We start from the raw sequence: 24,667 nt of genomic DNA, 5'->3' as shown, positions 1-24,667 counted from the left end.
TGGAGGCAGGTGGACTAAATCACAGCAGCGCCTGCTGTATTCCGCGCTGCTGTGCCCTGTGTGGGGAAATCAGCAGCAGGAGGTTTTATCTGGTATTGTCGTCCATGCGATAACAAGAACTACTGGCTGTACTGTACTTTGACCTTTGATTATACATCTTTTTAATATTCTCTATGATTAAAAAAATCCCATTGCATATTGAAATACAGTTGTCCACAAAGAAAGCATGTGTATAATTGTGCACTGACCTAATGTTTTTTTCCCCTTTATGGAAACATCATTTTTATTTGAAAAGAAAAAGAAAAGTCTAGAAAAGAAGCTATGGTTAAGGCTATTCAGCCTTGGCTCTTTATACAGATATTTTCTTTGAAATGTACAAAACTAGTCTGTTCCCTCAAAGAAAACACTCAACTACTATATACTGCCAGTAATAAATTTGGGTTTTGAAGCAAAAATCAGATCTCTGGAAAATTGATATGCTATCATGGGTTTGATAGTACCCTATTGTTTGAGACCTTCTCCAGTGTGACAGTGTTGATGAATGTGATCTTTTGCTGTCGCTTAAAGAAATGAACAATTACCAGCAAGTGCTATGAAACATAATGAGTCAGCTTTTCCTCAGTCAGTTCGTGATGTTATAGACTTAGGCCAAAGATTTATGCAATAGTACAACAAGTTCTTCATCAATCTAGTTTCAGATTCCATATTGCCACCAGTCTTGAAGAAGCTTCTACCAGTGGGCCTGGTTTCAAACAAATAGCCACAGTATTCACCTTCACAGGAGGTTATCAGAATATTCCTGCTTTTAACTACACGCTGTTATGAAGGGGCTACTTTCCTACAACACTGGCAACACATTACCACAGACTGAATGGGAGAGAACATGTGGAAGGCATAGCTTCTTTTACCAAGCCAGACACTGACGGGATTGGAAAACATGCCAAGCAGTATTACTTAATGTATTTGTTTTATTTTGTAAAATAGTTATAATTTTCCCACCAGGATTATGTTGTTTATTTGAACTTGTAATTGGCTTATTACCTTATTTTGAAACAAATTAGTAAATATTTAAATTTTCCTAGTCATTATACTCAGTGGAAGTAGACGGCAATAGATAGGCCACATTTTTTTAAAAAAAGCTTTTTTTGGGGGGGGGGATTCTTTAATATATTTCAAGGTGTTCAAGAGCAACTGAAATCAAAGTTCAGGTTTTCCTGAAGTCATGGTTCTCACTTGTGGCAGAAATGTAGAATCATCTGGAAAAGTTACCATCCCCCTCCCCCCTGCACCCCAAACACAAGTAAAATAAAACCAAGAGCCCAGGCTGAGCCGTGGGATCACCTGGAGGACCGCAGAGTGATCACCTGGAGGACCACAGAGTGATGGGTACAAGTTCTACCTTGTGTAGGAGGTTTGAGTGTGCGGCCAGGGCTGGGAGCCAGAGCTCTTATCTAGCCCTGTGTGCCTCACAGAGGGGCCGCAGGGAGTGATGAGAGCTTCCAAGGAGCTAGGGGAACTAAGGATGTGCCTCAGGGGCTCTCTAGAGCAGGGTCAGGGGAGGCCTTGGAATCCAGTTGCTGTGAATTGCTTAGCTGTGGAGCCCAGCCAGAGTTCACTAAGTGCCTAGGTGAATGCAGCCTAGATGCCTAGTGGGTATCCAGATGAATGGTTCACTTAGTTGGTGCATCCTTGCTCCAGCAGGGAAGTTGGCATTCCACACCCCAAAGGAACCCATTGTCCTGGTCTGGTGCTAGAAGTGCTGACCATCTTAGCTGCAGACTTTGTTTTCCAGACTTTCTAGGGTGGTTGAAATGCCTCAGGACCTTCTCCAGTTCTCTCCTTATTGACCCTTTCTGAAATAAAATGTGCTGAGGCTACTCACAGTCCAGCAGAGGATGGCAAATCCAAACCAGGCGACTCCCCAGGCATGCCGGTCCATTGGTCCAGAGATCAGTTCATAGCAGCCCTGCGGAGACAGCATGAGCTCCGTTACCATGGAGAATCCAGAGCAGAGAGAAGAACTGGGCGGGAAAGCAGACGCCCAACGGATCAAGGACCTCCGAGTCCAGCTCTCAACCATGCAACGTCATCATCTGAGTGACTCCGCCATGACCTTGGGGGATCACAGGGAATGCCCAGGAGATATAGAATCCATGCTGATTCCATGCACCAAAAGGTCCAGAGGCAAGTGTGCTAGAGTTGCCAGCAAATTTCAGCAACTGTCCTGGGTTGGCCATGAGGTTTAGGCTCCACCCAGTGGCTACAGGTATGCACTTGATGCTCTTTCTGTCTCCTGTGATCCTCCCCTTTGTAAATCGCATGCGTGCTCTGTGCCACTCACCGCCCCACCCCCACAACACCTTTACTCTTTTTTTCAGTGCAGGATGCCTAAATGAAAACTCCTGGAATTTTCCTTAATTTCTTTAACCAATTTTCAACACTTAAGCAAAACCTTTAGGGTCTATTTAAAAGTATTTCACAAATACAAACACTCCTGAGTCTCTTTGTACCACTTTGGCCCTTCTGGGGCTTCACTTAAGGGTTAAGCTCATCTGCAGGAAGAGCACGCGTGGGAAGAGCACGCGTGGACTTCCTCCTGTGGAAAGGATTCAGTTAATCAGGGACAGGGCCTAGCACATCTGACTCCACTCACTAGCTCTAGGTCTCTCCATCCCTTCTAGACATCTTGTGACCATTCTGGCCTTATAAGGCTGGTCTCTGAATTTCCTCCAAGATGCTAAGGATGTTCTGGTCTTTGCACGGGCTGCTTTCTTTGCTGAGAGGTGTTTCCCAACAGTTCAGTTTCTCATCTTTGCACATAATTCAGAGTTGTGTAGATGTCCTCTCAACAAAGTCTCTCTGGACAGGCACAAAGGAAAACAATCTATCATATCCCATTTACAAACCCACTTTATCTCTGCTTCTGGCACTTACCACACTACCTGGCATTTGACTGGGCACTTGTGTGCAGCAGTGTGTTAATTATTTGTCACTTACAATAGAATGTCACCTCCAAAAGGGCAGAGATTTTTACCTTCTTAATTGTTGAGTTTTAGAACCTAGAATGAATGCCTGGCATACAGGAGGTACTTAACGATAATTTACAGAATGAGTTTGTAGTCCCAGCACTCAGGATGCTCAAGCAAGAGGATTAGAAGTTCCAAGCCCATGCACAAAGAGTTAAGAGCCATTCTGAGCTACAGAATGATATCTGTCTTAAACAAATGAATGAACGAATAAATAAACAAAACAAGCAGACCTAATGAAAGATATTAAGTGCTGATGACAACCCCCACTTGGAATACTCAGAACACATTCATCCTCTTGAAAATCTTGGAAAGAGATCACTAATCTAATACTATGCGGAAGAGCCAGTGTGTGCCTCTGAGCTGGGCACTTAGCTGGGGCAAAACAGAAAGGCCTCTTGTCTTTCTGACTCACAGTCAGAACCCCCAGTTTTCATTTCATTAGCGAGCTTCCAGGATGCTGATTGTTTCATTGGGACTTTATTCTCTGAGTATATATTAATATCCTTGAGGTGACGTCATCATGATTTACATGTAGCATTTTCAAGGCTGATGGTGAAGCTTAAGTCAGAAGAAATTTCTCTCTTTTCTCTTCTCCCCCCCTCTCTTCCTCTGTGTGTGTGTGCACATGAGTGTGAGTATAATTGACCCATTATGTGGAATTCTGCTTGATTTTCCTTATTACTATACTTAGACTGACTTTTCTAGTTTTTTACAGTTGTAGCAACACTAGTGTGTCATAGGTGTTGAAAAACTTCAATATGGCTATGAAAAGAGGACTCCTTCATTCACTTATTCACCCACCCAACGTTTATTGAGTGTCTACTTTGTGCCAGGCATTATGCCAAGTACTGAAGATCTAGAACTGAGTAATATGCAGTCCTTAAGGGAACTCATGGAACTGTTTGGACAGGGTAAGTACAAAAACAACAACTTATGTAGTAAGTATAGGGGCAGGTTTTAATGCTCTATAGCCAAGGGTTGTTGGAGTGGAATTTGCAGCACCTATATGTCATACAGCGGGGATGTGTGGGAATCTGGGGGACTGGGGTAGGGAGAGTCAGAAAGATGGATAGGTCTGCTTATGTTAAGATTGAGGAAGTGGGGGCAAAGGGAGTAAGGGGCAGAGGAAGAAATGGCAGAGATGTGGGAACTTGGCTGACGAGTGGGTCTAAATGGTGATGCTTTGTTTTGGCTGGTGATGGAGTCACTGAAGGCAGGAGGCCAAAGGAAGGTGTCACCAAGGAAGGTGGAGGTCTAAAGCCGGTAAAATGGTGGGGGAGGGGCTTAATTTGAGTTTCCCTTTCAAACTTACACTCTAAACATAAGTAAGTGGCTTTAGTTGATTTCCATGGCTAGTGTTATGGTAGAGGTTTTGCCATAATTGGAAGGTGGGCATCTTTTCTTTGCCCCTTTTAGAGAGAAGACACTGTACATGACTGTAATTTAGGAAAGATGGGTTTGCAAGAGCGAACCCTGATATGGAAATACTGGAAACATTTTATGAGTAGTTCGAGTGATAGTTGCATTTATTCTTATTATAAGCAACCCATTTAATCTTTATTACCGATGAACATAATTGACTAAAGCGACACCATAACAAGGCGGTTGTACAGTTCAGTGACAATTGCTCTGTACACTGCTATGACTCCGGATCACTGCCTTATCCTTTATGAATCAAAGCATCCAGTGGTAGCCCAGGTACCCTGCCGGGTGTAACAATGGTGTCCCTCACTCTAAATGTGTGGTTTGTAGCATTTACTTCTGTAGGGAAAAGCCTGATGTTTCTCAGTTATTTGACAAGCTGACATAGCTAGGCTTCCTCACAATGACCACACCCAAAGCAGGACAGAGCGTTTCAATGTGCCGGGTCAGCAGACACTGCCTACAGGGGTGCGGGAGTACAAATCAAAGCTTTGGGGGTCTGTTTCCAAGCCTTGATTGGCGTGGCATCTGGGCTCTGAAGCTACATGGCTTGAGGTAAAAACCTAACAGCCGTTTACTAATTGTGTGGGCTTGGACAAGCCCCAGATAGCCTCTGTCACTCCGTTCTTCATGTACAGACTACAGAGTACAGCCAGCATCAACTTTTGAGCATCACAGGCACGAGAGTCTGTCCGTGGCACATGGCACAACATCTGGCACTCAGGAAGACCTCAATAAATGTTTCACGATCATCATCCGGTCGCCTGATCCAGCCCAGAAGCACTTTAGCAAAGCCCAAATGTATGTAAATCATCATCAGCCCAAATACCAATCTGATATTGCTTAACTCGGCCCTTCATCACCCCTGACCTCAGCAGTTACCATTGCTTTGGAATTAAATAATAATCTTTTGTATATCATCCCTTCCAATGTACATTTCACAAGCCTTCCAAGCCCTTGTCTAATGCAAATGTTTAAGCATTTCTAAACACTACACAGACTGTCTTCATTTACATAAAATTGGTTAGTGCTACAGAAGTCTTTATGTTGCAAACATAAGTTTGCAACAATTCTAAGTGAGCATCCCAGGACACTAACAGAGAAGGAAGCATATGGCACGAGGTTTAGGGGAAACGTGCAGAATTCCTTATGGGCACTACTCATAGCTGACCATTATTTCCTTCATAAGGAGCAGAAGCACTTTCCGAGAGGCTGTCAGAGGGGGGGCAGCTCACCCGACTGTGGTAATAACCAGGCACACCGAGTTTGCAAGCGTCCAGGTTGAGAGGCTCCTTAAGCTTGCCCATGACGCAGCACTGCCGAGGCCAGGGGTAGTCAGCGTCGTTGTTCTCCACCCGGAAGGCGGAGGTGTATTTCTGCCAGTCTGATGGTCCGTTTACACCACAGCAGTGGTCCTACGGGGGCGGGGGGGGGGGGCAATGAGAGACACCGAGTTATCTTTATAGTCCACACCAAAGCCACCAATGTCACAACCAAGGCTTTGTGGACAAAGTATTCAAAAGCGTACTCTATCTTACAGTACTCAAATATTTCCAGACCGGAGCTTAAGGTTTGTCTAAGTTGCCAACAATGGTTTCATGTTTATTGCTTTACCAGCCACGAATGGGCACATTAAGTCTTTAAGGGCAGTAGTCCTCAGCCTGAGTGTCATGGCCACTTCAGGGTCACATGACCCTCTCACAGGGTCACATATCAGATATCCTGTGTATCCGATACTTACACTGTGACTCATATGGTTATGAAGTAGCAACACAAATAATTTTATGGCTGCGGGGGTCACCACAACACGAGAAACCGTATTAAAGAGTCACAGGCTTAGGAAGAATTATTTCTTTTGACTGTAAGTGTGAAATGAGTACCCAATTTAGAGAGTTTTTTGCGAGGATAAAGTATGTTAATATAGATAATGTACTTGATACAGCACCTAGCTCATAGTACACTCTTAGTAGGCATTAATTATTATTAATATTTATAGCAAGACACATTAACATGAGAGAAGTATAATTATTTAACAACACAAAACGGAAAGTTTTAGTAGTAAAGAAATCATTAGCCATTATTCATGTTTTTTCTATATTCATAGTATTTTCCTAGAGTAATTATGTATTATTTTTATTAAGGGGGAAAGTAAACTGGAAAAACATTTCAGACCTGGTGACATACAGTTGTCCCTCTACATAAGAAAAAGGGTCAACAGATCCACAGCTGATGCCCTGATACTCCCGACACAACAGAAGAGAAGGGCTGTGAACTCGATTGTGTTCTTCCCTTATCATAAATTCTGCCAAAATGTTTCAGGGAGGAAGTAAAAATTATAGGCCTCTCCAAACTTTTAGAATAAACAAAAACGAGGAATTCTAAGGGCAAAGATCATCTTGAAGTGATGTACCATTTTGCCATTTAGATATGGTAAATAGTTCACCAGGAAAAAAGTTCATTCTGCATGCACCGTGTGTGTGTGTGTGTGTGTGTGTGTGTGTGTGTGTGTGTGTGTGTAGGCCAGAGGTTAATGTCAAGTGTCATTCTCTGCACATTATTTCCTGAGACAAGGTCTCTCACTGAACCTGGAGCTCACGAGTTGAGTCTCAGGAAACCCTGTCTCAGCCTCTTCAGCATCAGGATTACAGACATACATCCCCATATCCAGCCTTTTATATAGGTGATAGGCATTATGGTCCTCACGGTTGTGCCTCAGGTGTTTGATCGAGTGAGCCATCTCCCCAGCCCCTCATTCTGTGTCCATCTCCCCAGCCCCTCATTCCATGTTTTAATCAGTGCATCCTAGGGGCAATGAGTTAATAAGACAGAAACATGACCATTGCAGTAGGCAGAAATGGAAAGGACCAATAACTGTTGCATGTGTCTTGGAAGTAGTGTTGTGGCAGAAGCCAATTGTGCTTGCCTAATAGCAGCTGAAAGTGTGAAAATACAAGCAGCAGGCACAGGTTTCTCTTCTGAGACTTGTCATGAATTAGAACTATATAATGGGTGAGGCTCGGGCAGGAATTCTGGAGGATGCTTTTGCAGGCGGATGAGTCAGAATGGAGTAAGCCAAAGAAATGGAGAGGAACTTGGAATGGAAGCCAGCCACTCGGCTGTTGGGCAGTCTGTCTCTATCTTGGCTGCAGATAATCGTGGATGGGAAGATTTTCTGGGAGAGAGAAGAAATGGATCCCAACTGATTGTTTCTGTATTCTTAAGGCATGAGGTGTAGCCATGGCTGAGGGTGGAGAAGAGTTTGGCATAGGCTAAAAATGAAGTCTATGCAATAGTGACAAAGCAGGGTTCTTGGAAAATGCACCAAGAGACAGAGTGCCCCATGTGAGGTTTATAGTCATGAATTTAAATTAGCACGACTGGGGGACTTTTCCCAGCAATATTTAGCCCTTAGGGGAGGAGTGGGCAAAAACTATTAACTTCTGTAGAGACTGTGTGGGAAAGATGAAAGTAGATTCACAATGGAGTGAAGGAGCCAACAGAGAGTGAAGGTTTTAAGAGAAAGCAGGAAAGGGTATTGGGAAATGAAAACATGCATAATTGATTAGAGGTCCTCATGGAACAAAATGATGACATGAAGATGCTAGAGCCAATGTCATCAGAAAGTGGGTAGCACAGTCACTGGTGACAACATGCTGGCTGTTGCCATGGAGAAAGGTGGCTAAGGAAAGGGAGGACATCTGTGGGAAACATGAAGACAAGGAATTGACAGAACAGATGTTGTCTGAGTCCCCATGGGGTTGGGATTTGTGAAGCCTCGTCTGGGGCAGGATGATTGGACCAGGAATGACAAGGGTACAGTTGGTGATACTGACATCTCTAATGGAGGGAGGCAGGGAAATGACCGTGTGATTGATAAATAACTATGAGGAGATCCTAGGCTGATGGCATGGACTTCAAGTTTTTGAACAAGGAGGCAATTAGGGAATGAGATAGTAGAGGAGTCAGGCAGAGCCGAAAGGAAACCTAGCCAATTTCTAGGTCCCGAGGAGGGGACAGACTGGGGACACTGGGAAGTGCCAAGTGTCTAGTGAAGTAGGAGTGTAAAGAGAGCGTTGAAAGGGACAGAGTAGACTGAAAGGTATGTGTGTGTGTGTGTGTGTGTGTGAGAGAGAGAGAGAGAGAGAATGTGAGTATGTATATGTCAGTGTGTGTATGTTAGTGAGAGTGTGTATCCATGTGAGTGTGTGAGAGTTTATGTGTGTGTGTGTGTGTGTGTGTGAGAGAGAGAGAGAGAGAGAGAAGAGAGAGAGAGAGAGAGAGAAGGGGAGAGGAGACTGAAAGGTTGGTGTGTGTATGTGAGAGAAAATGTGAGTGTGTGTATGTCAGTGAGTGTGAGTGTGTATCTATGTAAGTGTGTGAGTTAGAGTTTGTGTGTGTGTGACTGAGTGTGATATTTGTATCTGTGTGTGTGTGTGTGTGTGTGTGTGTGTGTGTGTTGGAGCCAGTGGAAAGTTGACTCACATTAGAGGTTACACACAAAAGACAACATGGACAATGCTCTGGGAGACCTGGGGTCCTGGTGGTATTTGAGATAGGCATGGATATGCAGTATGACGGTCATTTAAAATCAAATCATGTCTCCTGATGCTTAGCAGAGTTCATCAAAGGAGACAGAAAAGGTGAGACACGTCTGTGTCACCATTCGAGTTCTCTGTCGGGGAGGTGAGGCGCCCTTTTCTGTCTCTGTGAGAGCTAAGTTCTAAGAGGCAGAACATATTATTAACCCAAAGTTCTCTAACGCACACTCACTCTACAGGGCAGGCTGATCAGCATTAAAGCTTTACATGAAATATGGATCTAGAGGCTTCTCTGAGTCATGTGTTTAACTCCCCCCCCCCCCTCAGGCTCACCAGCAAACCAGAGGCATTGCTGACCTGGCTTGGAGCAAGTCGCTTCCTGAAGAAACCTACTGGAGGCGTGGATCACTCCTACCCAATCTGGGTCGTCCACATCTGCACCACAGATGTGCAGGCCGTCACCCCAGAGGCGATCACCCCAGGACTGCACTCCTCACCTGCAGCATGAGCCTATCCCAGGTCGCGGTGACACCCTTGTTCTTCCATTCGTCATCATTGGTTGGGGGGCTGTTGTTTTGATACCTCACCAGCATCTGCTTCAGGAAGAGGTTGGTTGTGAACTGCGGGGGCGGGAAGGACACAGGGGAGTCAGCGTGCCCGCGCCCTAGGAAGTCCAAGTCTTTTTGTAGAGCCTGCTGCTCTACACACTGAGCATTCTCTTGGAGGGAAGCTAAGCTCAGGGGCGCGAAGCTCATTTGGCTGAGACTGCTTTGGGTTTCCGTTTAAGAAGAAATCACTGCATGACTGGGGTAGAGAGGTGGTATAGATTAGGGAGACAGTGAGAAACAGAGTAAGAAAGATTCTAAATTATGTCTTCCCACGAGGCAGAACATGCAGAAAGGCCATGGTGTGGATGAATGGCGGTCAGTGCCAGGATCACAGCTTGGGCACTGGGAATCAGGCTGCCTGGGCTCCGGATTCTTGCTGTGACCTCTTAGCTGTTCATCCCTAGATGCATTTCTATGCTTTTCATGTCTTTCTCTTTGAATTTAGAAAAGACAAGCAATGCTTCCCAATTCTGCATGAGTATGCATAGTCTGAATATTAGCATGACCAGCACACAGCGAGGGGTCAGAGCATGCCAGTTGCTAGAGTGTCAGAGCTACCGTCATCTTTGCTCTGTGGTTGTGCGACTATACTCACAAAGTCTCGTTGTGTTGCTGCTGTGATGCAAGATGCCACTTCAAAGCCGTACACTATAAACATCATGATGAAGTACTGGGAGGGAAACATGAGAACCAAGGATTATCACAGATGCCTCTGAGTCTTAAGCACATTCATCCAAACATGGTATCTAAGCAGTCAGGTAATACAAAACCCTTTTTAATCAGCTGCTTGGAACGGGACTAGTGCTAGATACTTGGACCAAGGTGGTGTGCGGGTTAGCTCAGTTATCTTATCTCTGGAAGAAACGACCACTCAGTTCGGAGTTTTCTCATCCTGAATTCTATCTTAATGTGGGAGAGATAATATAAACAATGAAGGAATGTGTGGGCTTTCCAGAGCTGTTTTGGTATACCCACATGCCAGGTGGCTGGCAAGATAGCCTTAGTACGTCATACCTGACACTGAGCACTGTAAGTGGGCGTCATTTTCTTTATGAACTGCTGAAAACGTAGAGCCGCAGAAGTCGGGAAAGGATGACATGTTTAGTGCCTTGTGTCTTTCCTACCTAGTCTCATGTTTAAGGAACGGGCAGCCTTCCGGCATAGAGACCCATTGTTCACACTGGATACACACCCATGTTCTAGTGATACCAGCTTGGGCGAGGGAAGCAGAGCTCTCTATGCGCTGCGTTGGCTGTGAGTACGCGTGGGTGCACAGGCTGCAAGGCACTGTGTGTGAACAGGTCAGCACAGCCACGCCCCAGTGTCTGGCTGGGGCAGAGCTGAGCAGAGGACGCCTCTCAGTGAGCGCTCCTGCCTTGCACACTTTTATACCTGCACCATCTCTCCTCATGGCCTTTTTGGGAAGGAGGACTGTAGAGTAGGTGGGGGGACTTGTCCTCCTTCTTTGGGGTGTTTGTGGGTTCAAAAGTCAGGACCCTTTGCTGCTTTCATTGCCTGCCCCCCCCAAAACAAAACAAAACAAAACAACAACCAAACCCCAACCACCTCTGTGGGAAAAAAAATCAGGAAAGAGAGTTTTCAGAGGTCCAATAACCCTCCCCACTTGGGGTACTGCCTTGCTTCCTGTCAAGAGCTTTGGTGGCTCCCCTAATCCTCAGGACCCCTTAGGGTTGGGCCAGAGAGGCAGCCAGGGTGCCTTCTGTGCTTGTCTTCAGGACAATCTCTCTTCCTTGTGTTCCCTTCCCTACTCTCTCAGGGTGCATTTGCCCAGGAACGAGCTCACCCAAAGGCAACAGAGAAGGCAAACATTCTGCATTCCTGGGCGCTAGGGCAATGGTTATCCGAGAGAAGCAGACAGACGAGCTCCTTAAGGGGCTGAGCTTCTTCTGCAGAAGTGGGACTCAGGGTAGGGGAGTTACATCAAAGGTAGGGAAAGGTATGGGAGTGGGTGTGCATGTGCATGTGATGACAATAACAAAAACTGCTGTCCCAGGGCACAGGAACAGAAGGCAGAGGTCTCAGCCCAAGCATGATTTCCCTTCTCTTTCATTTCCATTTGCAAAGGCAGACAGAGCATGGCCTAGCCAGTGCCTTGAGACCACAGACTAGTATGAATGGGCCGCCCACAATGGTGCTGTTGGGGGCCTTCCAGGGTTCCTGTGCTGCAGAGTAAATCGTAGTGTGGGACATGCAGCCGTGGCACAAAGCCATTGACCTTGAACTTCGAGTCTTCAAAAAGGCTCTTGTCTGCTATGGGAAGTTCATGTTTACTTTCTGTTTTGTATCTTAACACATCAACCCTTAAAACTAACTAGCTATTATCAAGGGGGAAAAAAATCTAACAATATAATTTCCCATGACATCATTTCTTATGTCCATGTAATCCCTTGACTGTGACTGTTAGGCACATGCAGGCAGCGGCTGGAGAAGCACACATCTGCACATAGTCAACTAGACCACCCAAAGGGACTCCTTCCCATTTTTCAGTTCTTCTTACCAGAGCCTGAACTTTCAACCATGAAGGACATCTTTACCTCCTACAAGGATGATCTTGCAACAGGGCATCTCCCCTATTCCACCCCTTTGCCCACACATATAGAATCTTTCTTCCACTTAGTCCACTGAAACCCAAAGCTCTTTGCTCAGTGGAGAAGAAACAGTTCACCAAAATTGGCTCAGGAAAACAACTGCAGAGAATTTGCTAGTTGTTATTTTAAGACAAGGTCTCTTGTAGTGCAGGTGATCTTAAACTTGCCATGTAGCCAAGGATTACCTAGAATTTAGGATCATCTTACCCATACCTTCAGAACGGGTTTGCAGGCATGCACCACCATGCCCAGACAATATGGTGCTAGAGACTGAACGCAAGATTTCATGTGTGCTAGGCAGGCACTCTGTCAGCTGAGCTACATCTCCAGCTTGTCATGCATTGTAACGTCTTACCGCCAAGAGGATTTTCCTGTTGGACTTCATAATTCCTACTATGGCTAGAATGGACAAGCAGAAGAGGCAGATGCCTACGAACATGCCTATCCAAGCTGCCCCAAAGATGTCATCATTGTTGGTGGCTTCAAGAAGTGGGTAAAGACTGTGTTGGTCAGATACAAAGAAGATACACTCTGCTGTCAGGGCGATGCCACACATCTGGAAACAAGATGAGAATCAGTCTGTCAGGCTGGTGGCCAAGAGCACAGCACCAGGGGAAATTGGACAGGGGCAGGGTAGGCTCCAGTGGTGAGTCCCTTACATCTTATAGAGGCTTTATGCAGTGAATCCCCCATTGCCAGGAGACCCAATAGCTATTTCTGTCTTCCTTCCTTCTTCCACATACTCTCTGCCTTTAATACTTTCTTCCACATCGAAATCTGTCTGTTTGCTATTTGGGAAAAAAATTTAGGTAACCCCAGACCATCCATAAAGCCCCTGGTATGTCCCACTCAGACAGTGCATTCTTGTATGAAAGTTATTCTCCTATCCTATTCCATTGCAAACTTTCCTGGTCATTGTCACAGTGGTTCTGGAATCTTTGTCTTCCCAGGGCTCATATTCTATGGATGAAGAACCGTGGTCCTGAATGATGGTGACTTGTCCAGAGTCACTCAGAGGCAGAGGCAGCCCTGAGCCAAGGACCAGCTCTCCTGACTCCCTGACTAATGCTCTTCCCCTATCCTCTTGTCCACACATCTTGGGCTCTCACAGCTTTACAGAAGAACATCTGTCCCAGCACCTTCAATAACACAGTTCCCAAGGTGAAAGCATAAATGAATGAGTAGCAGGTGTGTTCAGACACTGACCATGCTGAACATATGACTCTTAATAGTCATTATATCTTAAAAATTGGAAAGGAAATAATCTAATTTAATGTTGGCCATGGTCTACTGTCATAATAGCTGATTATATACAACTGTTTTAAGATTCTATCTAGCTAGTATATTTACTACCACATTTCTTAAAATGAAGGCACTATAAAGGGAAATGATATTTATAATATTTTCTTAAACTTAGATAATTTATCTAAATGCCATGCTTATAAGAAGAACACATTTTTTTTTTGAAAAATACTCATGACTTACACCAACAATCACATGTCCAAAAATCAACAGGCCTTGGAAGCAACGAACAGTGGAATCGTCTTTGGCCATCGTCAGGATTTCTCACAAGCTGAAGACACAGTTAAGAATGTTACATTGGATGGGAGCAGGTAGCAAATACTGCCTTAGTCTCTACACTGTCAACAAATCATGACATCCATTTTCTTTCTTTTTTTTTTTCTTTTTTGTATCCAAATCAAGTTCATGAGAGCTTTTAGTAATGGTGGAAATTTGACACCTGAGGTCAGCTATCACAGGAGTTTTCTAAAGAATAAATAAGTCTGATCTGTGTCCTTCAGGAGTCCCTTAGTGTATGAAAGACGCCAGAACCGTTCTTCAAGGTCATCAGGAGCACAAGGAGCAGACCTGTCACAGTGATGGCTAGGCTGACACACCCCAGAGCCTCCAGTATTGCACTACTGCCCTTGCTCAAGGCCAACTGCAGTCATGGGGGAAAGTGAGTGAGTTGTCTACAGAGGCCATTTTGGCCCACGGGTTAATGTTAAACATTTTATTATGCTAAAGAACATAGATAGTACAAAATGAAGTTCCCTCGTACATGAGCCAAGTGCAGAGAAAAGAGGCCTGTATAGCTGCCCTGTGTACTCTTCTGGGGGCTTCATGTACACAATAGATTCTTAGAACCCAACAAGAACAGAACTCTGGGAGAGAAGGAGCCTCTTTTACTCACCAGGGAATCAGAGCCTAACTAGCTGGTAAAGTGCCTTTGAGGATTCACAGACAGAAATGGCAGATTTGGGGGCATCTTTGGTCTGTGTGACTCTAGGGCCACTCTCTTTCCTGCAGCTTACACTGGCTGCTAGACACTCTTTATGCAGTTTATGCCAGATGCAACTTCTTTGCCTCCTGTGGGATTCTCTGGAAGGGGCACAAGTCAATCAGTTTTGGCTTCTCTACTTGAGACATGCTGAGAAAAGCTACTCACATCCCCCACATGTTATTCCTTAATTAACTAACCGACTGACACCCTAAGTCAAAAGGTGTTAAATGTTACCCTTTGCATGTCGACGTATGTAAAGATAAATGAGGAAGGCGGTTACAGTCCAGGACTCTGTGCTAGGCGAGGAGCTAAGGTCTCAAGTTGTTAGAATGCATAAGCGGATGTCTAAAGTCCTGAGTCGGGGCCTCGGGCGAAAGGCTGAGCTTCCGCGTAGCTGGTTATATAGAGTGAGTGCTGGATCAGGAGAGTAGAGGAGATGTGGAGGAGGAACACGGGAAGAGTGGCAGACTTTCTGAGGAAAGGAAAGGGGGCAGATAGACTCAGAAGCACAGAGTTAAGACAGGACGCCAAGTTAGCCAGTTTGGCTGATGAACTCCTGGTTTGTAGAGAGGCACGTCTTGCTTTTGTTGTTTTATTTTCTCCTTCCTTTCCTTCTTTTTAAAGGCATGTGTTTTTGTGTGTCTTTGTTAGTGCAGCTGTGCGTGTGTGGATGCCTGTGTAGGACACAGGCCTGGGATCCCCTGGAGCTGAGATACAGGCTGTTGTGCGGTCACCCGATTTGGGTGATGGGAAGTTCACTCGGATCCTTTAGAAAAATGGTTTGTGCTCTTAACCACTGAGACTCCTTCAGCCTCCATCTATTCTGTGACTCAGGCCCTGACAAGTATTAACTCTATTGTTATAACATATGCTATAAGGCATATATTAACAACATAAGTATTTTGACGATAATAACCTAAGTAATTTAATAACTTAAGTAATTTAATAACCTAAGTAATTTAAACATCACTAAATATCTTTCCATTTCATTTCACCTTGAAGGCTGTGGGAATTCAAAAAGTTAAAATGTATGAGTGTTTTTGCCTTAGAGTTTGGCATACATATTCCATCAATGTTTGTCCAAGGAACAGAGGAATCTGAGCCCTTGCTACACCATCTTCTGTCCCCCCCCCCCACACACCCACCCCACATGGAATTTCTGCTTAGAAATGTAGAACCTTACAGTGCCCAGAAGGCTTTGGCAGTGAGAATCTAACTGGTACAGCCGGATCAGTTACATTGTAAAAATTCATTATTGGCACGCAAGGACATTAATCCTGACCAGTTCGGCTGCTCTCTAAACTAGACACACAAATAAACAGACTTTGAGAGACAGACATTCAGATAACAGAAACACAGCCTGTAAAGGGCAAATATCAGGAAAGGCCGAGTTTGGCTTCATTACTGACCATCACTGTGCCGATTCTGCACCTGTTCGGCGCATAGCAATTTCCGGGTAGCAGTGAGCTTAGTTAGGCCCGAAGAACAGAAAAGAGATGTTTCTTTTTTCTTTCAGGGAATCTAAAGTGGGACTGTAGCACCAAGGATTTTTAAAGGCACATTAACTAGGGCCAGTCCTAATAAGGGGAGAGTTCTGAGAGGTGTGGAGACAAAGGAGGAACCCAGGGAGATGGTCAACAAGGGGTCGGGAGGTCTCGGCTGGTCCAGACGAAGCTGAAGGAATGCAGAGCAAGGAATGTCCGCACAGTACCGACCCGCGATGCCAGCGCAGTACCGACCGCTTTTCCAGACGTCACCGGGTTTTAAAAGCGGGTGGTTATTGTGTAGCTTCTTGGTTAAGATCAGGTGGGAACAATGCTAAGAGCCAGGATTGGGATTGGAAATGCAGATCAGAGTGGAGGAGAGAAGGGAAGCGGTAGGCAGGAGGCTGATTTGGGCAAGAAAAACATGGGAGAAATCTAGATGGTGGCGAGGTAGAAAATGCTGCTGAGAGGGTGGCCCGCGGGTTGGCAGCGTGAGAAAGGATTGCATCGATAGGCAAAGGTTTTCCGAGCTTGCTGCCTCTTCCTGACTTTTTTCAAATAGTAACTTAGAAAGCTGTGCTTGTCTTGGTGTTGGAGAGAGGGCTCGGCAGTGAAGAGTGAGCGCTGGGCTTTCAGAGGACCCGAGTCCAGTTCTCGGCACCTGAGGTGGGCAGCCCACAATTGCTGTGACTCCAGGGGATCCGACGCCCTCTTCTGGCATCCAAGGGCACCTGCGTGCTCACGGGCGCATCCCTCCACTCCTAGGCTCGTAATTAAAATTAAGATGTTTTTGTTTTGTCTTAAAGAAAGCCACACTCATTAGCCAAAAGTGACCCAAGAGAATGGAATTTGCCACCTCTGGGCCCTTAAGTGCTCGCTCCATTCTGCCTCAGGAACCTGTGTTCGTCTTCTCAACAGACTGGATAGCTGGGTAATTATTTTTTTTTTGGTCAAAACTCTGTGTTTGTTTCTTGTTGCTATAGTAACAGATTTCCTCAATCTTAAAAGGATAATAGCTTGACAGTTTGGGGTCAGAGGTCTGAAATGAGAGTCACTGGCTTAAAATCCATGTTGGGTGAGTTGCAGTCCCTTCAAGATTTTAAATGTTTTATATTTTTGAGAATTTCATGTATGAATACTGTACCCTCTCCCTCTCCCTTCTAATCTTTCCAGTGTCTACTTGGCCCCTCTCAAATTTATGACCTCTTCTTCTATATTATTATCTCTCACACACACATACATGTACACACATACACACATACATGCACATACATCCACACATATAAGAACACACATACACACATGCGCACGCACGCACGCGCGCGCGCACACACACAAGCTTGCTTATTGAGCCTATTTAGTGTTATTCCTATGAACATGTATTTAGGGCTGATCACTTGGGAATGGTTGGCCTCTCTTGGGTCTAGCCCATGTAGAAACCGCCCCGCCCTCTGTTTGCTATCTCAGCAGCCATTGGCTGCTCTTCATCTAGGGGCGGGGCTTCCCATCTGTGTTGCTCTTGCCATGTAGGTCTTGTTTGGGTAACCCTATAGTTGGAGTTTCATGGAATACACACTGCTTAAAGATCTAGGCTAAGAATCTGATTCCTTCCATCTTGACAGTGAGGAAAGGAGGCTGGAGAGAGGCATTTGATCAAGGCTGTGCCCAGGGCCCAGCGTCAAATCCAGGCCAGCCGGACTCCTGGTTATTTGGCACCAGAGCTTAGCAATCCTGACACAATGCAGACACTTTAAGTAGAGAAAGAAATGCCGGCCTAGCTTCCTTACCATCCCGGGAATAAAGAGAACACATACATTTTCTCTATACAGAAGAGCCGTTATTTAGAAGGTCAGAAACACCAGGCCTCCATCAATCCTTCCACTTGCCTAGTTTCTTGTCTTAGCCTTTCTCCAGGTCATTAACACGTTACCGTTTTCCCACGATTATCCAGGAGACGGTGCAGGTGCTTTCCAAACTTATGGTTCTCACTTCTACTTTCTGGAAACGAAGGGCGCGTTGTGAAGCCAATGGGAAATCAATGTTTGATAGCACTTCCTCAGACACCGGTGTTTTGTTTTGTCAAGCTAGGGTCTTTTACAGACCGACTGACCTCAAACGTGTGGTCTTCCCAGCTCGGCTTCCCAAGGGCGCCACGATGCCTCCCTGTGTCTCTTGTTTAGATTAAGCTGATATTTAGGGCACATCTCCCTCAGCAGGAAATGTCAAGAGAAGCCAGATGCAAGCTTCCTGTTGTTCATTCCTTGTGTAGCATGGTAGTTGTGGGCTAACAGTGAGGTGAGCCCACTAGACTTGGCGCCAGGCAGGATGCCAGATTCAAAGTCAAGTTTCCCTATCAAGAGTTACTCTGATCAATGACCGACCTTCTTATGATCTGTTAGTCCCTCGTTTATAAAATGGGTAGAATACAACTGGTTTCATGGGATTAGGGACTATGATCCTCAAATACTAAGAACGTTTACAAACAAGAGATTGTTAATAATGATCAGGGAACATTTGGAAAGGAGAGGATCTTGGGTTAAGGTTAAATGTAATACCTTAGAGCTCCAGAGACCACTGGACAGAGGTACCAATGATGACAACCATCCCTAGCTCCTAGATCAAGGAGAATAAACCTTACATCCGCTTCCTCTCCCCTGATGGGCAGCTACTCTGGCAGAGGACACTGGAGACCTCACACCCACAGGTACCCTTTGTGCTTGTTCTTGTTTCTATAATTGACTTTAAGAAGTAAAACTCTCACTGGGAAAAGGGAAAAAGCCTCCTAGCTGTGCTGGGGTGTGGTTGGTATCAGGTACTAAGTTGCACGTCTGTCCACAGGGAGGGTATCTGCACATTCCATCAGCATTCCTGCCCAGTTAACTCTTGCCTCTGTGCACTGGCCAGTGCCAAGCCCTCTGATTCAGACCGCGGTGATGCAGCCATTACCTCTGAGATTCTCTGTTGCATGCGGACGCTGAATGCTTTCTCTTCCTGCGTTTTCTTCTCTGTATGAGCACAGTGTTAGAATCCAGCTGCCACTCAGGCTGACAGAACCTGCAGCAGCTCCTTCTCAGGGATTGTACAAGGACAGTCTGAGTCCCTCCCTGACAGACTTCCAAGCGCCTCTCCCACCTGGGAAATGAGTTTACATCAAAGGCAGGCATTGGCAACTACACACCTTGTTCCCGCCACCTTCTCTACCTCTTTCTAGAGAGCATGGCTTCAGGCTTATACCCTGAGAGTTCCTCCATCCTGAGATAAGTATAAAAATAGATCACACTTCTGCCATTTGGTTCCTGGTTGCTCTTTCAGAGATCCTGCCACGCTGTCTGTCTCTGGTCATGGGGCCCGGAAGATTCCTTGGGCCCCCAGCATGTGACTGCTCCTGTCTCCCCATGGTATTAATAACTTTTCTAATAAACCTTTCACTCCCCACTTTCCCCCAGTGTCCCTCTTGAATCCCCCATTCTCACTGTGGAACTTTCTTCTCTTGTATCTCCTGTGTCGGGCTTCCTGCATGTTATAGCAAGGGAGTCGGTTAGGAGTAAGGAAGAGCAGGGAGCTGTGGGCTTTGATTGGATCTTGGTGTGAAACGTAGTTGATCACATGGTAGTTCTGTGACCCCAGTATTCTTGTTGAGCCTTATCTGTCAGTGAGAACTGTAAGGCCCAACATCAAGGGTTCTGTAAAAATTAAATGAGAATATGCAAAGGTCTCATGACATACTGGTTGTCTAGGCAATATTAATTGTCTTGACTTTTGCCTCAGGTTCTTGGAGCTTCCTGAAGCAGATCGGCCTAGAGCTAAGAAGACAGGAAACGCTGAAGGCAACTAAAGCGGTGGTTTCATTAAAAAAAAAAAAGCAACTAATATATAAGAACAGATCAAAATATTGTGCCTTTGGCTAGAACAAGAGTGGGAAGTCTGAGCACACTCACTAGCTCTCTATCTTGTTTGAAGCCAGTGTTCTAGGACAGACAGAAAGGAAAGATGTAGGCAGATCCCTAAGCGGCGCAGGCAGGCAGTCACCAAAGAGTTTATGGAGTGCAGCCAGAGAGTGCTGGCCCGCGACAGATGTCGACAGCACAGAGTCTCTGTGCAATTGGTGAAACTGATCAATTCATCGCAGAACGTCTGTACACAACCAGAAGGATATCCAGAAAGATGCACTCCTGGTGCTGAGAGAAAGGCTGGCAGGATTTGTGTGTGAAGACATATAAAGGCCTGGAGGCTGGGGGCGGTGCTGCTCAGTGGGCAGAGCACTTGCTTCCCTCATAGAATGTCCTGGGTAATATTTTATGTATCACCTAAAGCCAGATACAAGGCATGCCGATTTTCTTGACACTGGCAGGTGGGGGTGGCAGAAGGATCAAAGGTCAAGATCATCCTCAACTCCATAGTGAGCTCCTGGCCATGATGGGCTGTGTGAAACCCTGTTTCCAAAAACAATCAAATCCTGGGGGAAAGGGCAGACTAGTCCACGTTTTGGATTAAAACCAAAAGGTTTAATGACGTTCCATACTGACAGTTCTTTTTGGATTTTTAAGAAACCTCTTATTTTCTTTTATGTGCATGAGTTTTTTGTCTGCACGTGGGTCTGTACACCGTGTGTGTGTGTGTGTGTGTGTGTATGTGTGTCCTCGATGTTCATAGAATCCAGAGTCCAGAGTCCCCCAGGACTGGAGTTAAAGACAGATATGAACTGCCTTGTTGGAGTTGGGGGTAGAACTGAAGTCCTCTGGGAGACTTAACCACTGAGCCGTCTCTCCAGCCCCATGATGGTTGTTTTTAAAAGACCCTGTGAATTTCTTACCTTTCCAAGAAGAGAAAGAGGAGCTGAGGGATAAATGGCCACTTCTCTACACACAGGATACAGATTGTTCCCTTTGCATGTTTGATAAAGAAGTATCGACTAAACTTCTTTCGAGGGTTCGGTATACACCTTTTAAAAAGATTTGTTTTATTTCGTGTGGGTGCATGTTTTGTATGCAAGTATGTATGCGCACCGGATGCTGACCTGGTGCCCTCTGAAAAGGATGTCAGATCAGTGTCCTGCAGCAAGAGGGATGATTGTGAGCTACACGTGTATGCTGAGAGTTTAACCTGCCTTGGGTCCTCTGGAAGGGAAATAGGTGCCCCTAACTGCTGAGCCGTCTCTCCAGTTCCTGCAATGACTAATTTTATTTTGGGTAGGACATGGGGCCTAGTGTTCAGATAGAACATAAAAATTAAAATTCAGATATAAAGATATGGTCTTTTTTTTTTTTTTTTAGGTGTGGTCTCACTGTGTATCACAGACTAGCCTTGAACTCCTGCCTCAGCTTTCTAAACGCTGGGTTAAAGGTGTATGCTGCCACATCTGCAGAGTTTTGAGGAACTTAGCCTCTGTCCTATGGAGGGACAGAGTCAATTGTCTCTAGTCATTTGAAGACTGTAAGTGCAAACACTGACATTCTCTGAAGAAACAGTGCTTTCCAAGTTTCCAGCATAGAAACTGGTCTGTTTCCAATCTGCAAGAACAACTCACCTCCGAGTTTAAAACTGCTGACCTACTGTTTAGATTTCAGACGTACTGGTTCTCTCTCTCTCTCTCTCTCTCTCTCTCTCTCTCTCTCTCTCTCTCTCTCTCTCTCTCTCTCTCTCTCTCTCTCTGTTTTTAATATTAGCCAGATCTCATTCTGCCTTCTAGTCAACCAGAGACTGGAAAACTTCTTAGGGTTCTATTTAACACAGTACCCAGGTCACCTGCTCCTCCTGGTATTTCCTGGTTTCTTTTAGTCATCCCTTTGTGAATTTTCCTTTTATTTCTGACCACTGGACCTTTACCCCAACTGACCCTACCTGGGATCATGCGCCCTTCCTCGCCACCCCTTTCTGTTCTTAGCCAACAGGAGTGCTGTGTCCTGCTTTGTGGATGTGTGTCCTTAACTTTTCTTCCCTATTGACTTCTGCCAAAGCAACCTAGCCTGGTTCTTGTCTTTGCTCACCCTAAACCCAACCCTAACCCTAACCCTAACCCTACCCCCAACCCTACCCCCAACCCCAACCCTAACCCCAACCCTAACCCCCAACCCTACCCCCAACCCTAACCCTACCCCCAACCCTACCCCCGACACTAACCCTAACCCTACCCCCAACCCTAACCCTTCCCTCAACCCTAACCCTACCCCCAACCCCAACTCTAACCCTACCCCCAACCCTAACCCTAACCCTACCCCCAACCCCAACCCTACCCCCAACACTAACCCTAACCCCAACCCTAACCCTAACCCTTATGTGATGTCATTCTGAACTCATAGCAGAACAAATTGTGTGCATTTTTAAAGAAAGTCAATTTTGATGAATAATAGTATTAAAAAACAAACTATAAACACTCAGGTTGTCACAACTTGAAGTCAATAATTATACTCTTGCTTGTTTTTGTATCACTAAGAAGATATTTAGTTAGGGAAGAATAAAGGTGTCTCTGTTCCAGGCTTTGAGCCCATTCACAGTTTGATGGATTCTTAAGTGTGTCTGTTAACTTAGGAGCTCTGCGGTCATTTCCTCACTGTAGAGATGAGGAAGCTGAGGACCAGAGAGGGGTAGTGAGTTATTCCAGGTTATCAATGCTTTCAAACAGATTTTAAAACCAAATTTTCTGACTCACAAGCAAACTATTGTTTGTCACTAATAGTCTCTTTAAATTTTTAAATTTTATTATTGCATGTGTACTGCTTATGTGAGGTGTGTGTGTGTGTGTGTGTGTGTGTGTGTGTGTGTGTGTGTATGGGCATGTTCATGTCATTGCCTATCTGTGGAGGTCAGAGGACAACTTGTGGGAATCGTTTTTCTCCTTCTACCATGGGCCCTAAGAGCTAAGCTTAAGTCACCAGGCTTACTAGGCAAGTATTTACCTGATGAGCCATTGGGTAGCCCCAATGTTTCTTCTTCTCAAGATAAGACATCATTTCCCTTTATATTAAACTTAAGAGGCTTTGCCATTGATCTGACTTTTATCTTATCGTCAAGGGAACCTTGTATACAAAGTCACCAGGAGAAAGCCTTCCATCACCACAATCTTCTGCTCAGTCTTTCCCTCTCTTCCCTCTAATTTAGGAAACACCATGGTCGCAAAATCATTACAAAAACATCTGGGGGACTCGTGATGCGTCTCATGAGTTCTCAATGGTATGGCTATCAAGAGTTTACTAGATCTCTCTTCACACTGCTGCTCTTCAGGGGGAGAATGAAGGTACCACCAGAAGGAGACAGAGCCCGAATAAAAGTAGGGCTTAAAAGGACAAACCTCCCTATTCAAACCTGGAGATTCAGAGGCCGGGCGTGGCCACACATGTCTGTAATTCCATCGCTCTGGGGCCAAGAGAGGAGAGCTCTGAGTTTGAGGTCAGTCTGCGCTACATTTTGAGAGACCCTGTTTCAGAACATAAAAGAAAACAGGAAAAGAGAGGGAGGGAGAGATGACGGAGAGGAGGGGAGAGAGATGGAAGGAAGGAGGGATGGACGGAGGGAGGGAGAGAGAGAAGGGGAGACAGGGCATGGGTCTTTCTCTCTGAATAGATGACTGACTCCCAGAGATGTGTTGTCTTGCCTTTCATTCAGCTCCCAGTGCTAGGGGCTGGTTTGTGCCTCTCGCAAACTTCTTATTCTCACATACCACTTTCCTCCTATATGTGAAATTCCTTTACTTGACTGTACCAGAAAGGGAGCAGGCAGGATGTGGTGACTTACATTTAACTGTCAAGCAGCAGAGAGCAGAGACATAGCTGTGCCAGGAACAGCGGCGGACTGTGGGCATCGCCTTACATGCTTTCTTGTAAAGGAGTATCCCTTGGGAGCCCCACCCTGTAGATGAACTCCCCAGTGACCCAGCACCTCTGTGGCTTATTTCAGTCACTCAACACCCTGGGAGACTCTACTTTCAGAAATGCTGATTTTAAGAGGTTAAAAGTACACTTCTTTCTCTCTTCTTTTCTGTTCTTGTACCTTTGTTAAGTTTGTTTTCTTATGAAGTTATTCATCTCCAGGGTGTTGATATCTCCTGACACACTGAATAAGTTGACAGTTGCTCACTGGACAAACCAATGTTCAAAGCAGAAGAGAGGTGAGACTCGCCTGCCAGTCAGGAGATCGCCTTTTCCGTAGTCTTTTCTTTGCTCAGGGTTCTTGCACGAAAGAATATACAAACCACACCTCAAACTCATGCTAGAGAAATTTGGATTAAGAAAATGGGAGGGAGGAAGTCGGGGAGAGGGAGTGAAAGAGAAAGACAAACAGGACCCTTCCTCATCCCTGTGGTCTTGCTCCTAGATAGGCCACAGGGCTCATTGGCTTGTGGGCAACCTGCAGAGCCATCAGGCCCAGACTGCAGAGGAGGGTCCAGTAGATTCTGGACCTGATTCATATGGTGGTTCGGAATGTACACAAGAGTGAAAAAAGAAAATTTGAGATTTCATTTACTCTTCTTGCCTAACTTGTCTTGCAGTCTAAATGTTTCAAGTCTCCTTGGATAGTTATATATATATATATATATGAAAGTTGATTTTTTTAAAGCATAGTACAACAGAAAGCAAAACAAGTGTGCTGTAAGCACACACACACACACACATATACACACAAAAGCAGTTTTACACTTATTGGGAAGAGTAATCAAAAGGAGAACTACTTCCTCGCAGAACTAGAAAAATCACAGC

The 24,667-nt window shown here is 45.3% G+C and overlaps 2 protein-coding genes across 2 annotated transcripts in view; both read right to left on the bottom strand.

Annotated features, from left to right (window-relative positions):
* The window catches only part of Upk1b (uroplakin 1B), a 28,470-nt gene that overhangs the window by 2,971 nt on the left and 832 nt on the right, over positions 1-24,667 (bottom strand). Inside the window, exons 2-7 of the mRNA XM_052158934.1 lie at positions 13,692-13,779; positions 12,562-12,762; positions 10,193-10,267; positions 9,487-9,609; positions 5,687-5,866; positions 1,883-1,966 (exon numbers count right to left, since the gene is read on the bottom strand). Coding sequence (XP_052014894.1) covers positions 1,883-1,966; positions 5,687-5,866; positions 9,487-9,609; positions 10,193-10,267; positions 12,562-12,762; positions 13,692-13,760 — 732 coding nt within the window. The 5' untranslated portion in view covers positions 13,761-13,779. The remainder of the gene's footprint in view (positions 1-1,882; positions 1,967-5,686; positions 5,867-9,486; positions 9,610-10,192; positions 10,268-12,561; positions 12,763-13,691; positions 13,780-24,667) is intronic.
* Tex55 (testis expressed 55) overlaps positions 16,410-24,667 on the bottom strand; it is a 37,603-nt gene continuing 29,345 nt past the window's right edge. The window contains exons 4-5 of the mRNA XM_052158135.1: positions 17,905-17,972; positions 16,410-16,635 (exon numbers count right to left, since the gene is read on the bottom strand). Of these exons, the coding sequence (XP_052014095.1) occupies positions 16,410-16,635; positions 17,905-17,972 (294 nt within the window). The remainder of the gene's footprint in view (positions 16,636-17,904; positions 17,973-24,667) is intronic.

Source organism: Apodemus sylvaticus, chromosome 15 (genome assembly GCF_947179515.1).
Source record: "Apodemus sylvaticus chromosome 15, mApoSyl1.1, whole genome shotgun sequence".
In the NCBI taxonomy this organism is placed as follows: Eukaryota; Metazoa; Chordata; class Mammalia; order Rodentia; family Muridae; genus Apodemus; species Apodemus sylvaticus.
Note: the sequence above shows the minus strand (reverse complement) of the source record. Positions and strands in the feature narration are given on the sequence as shown.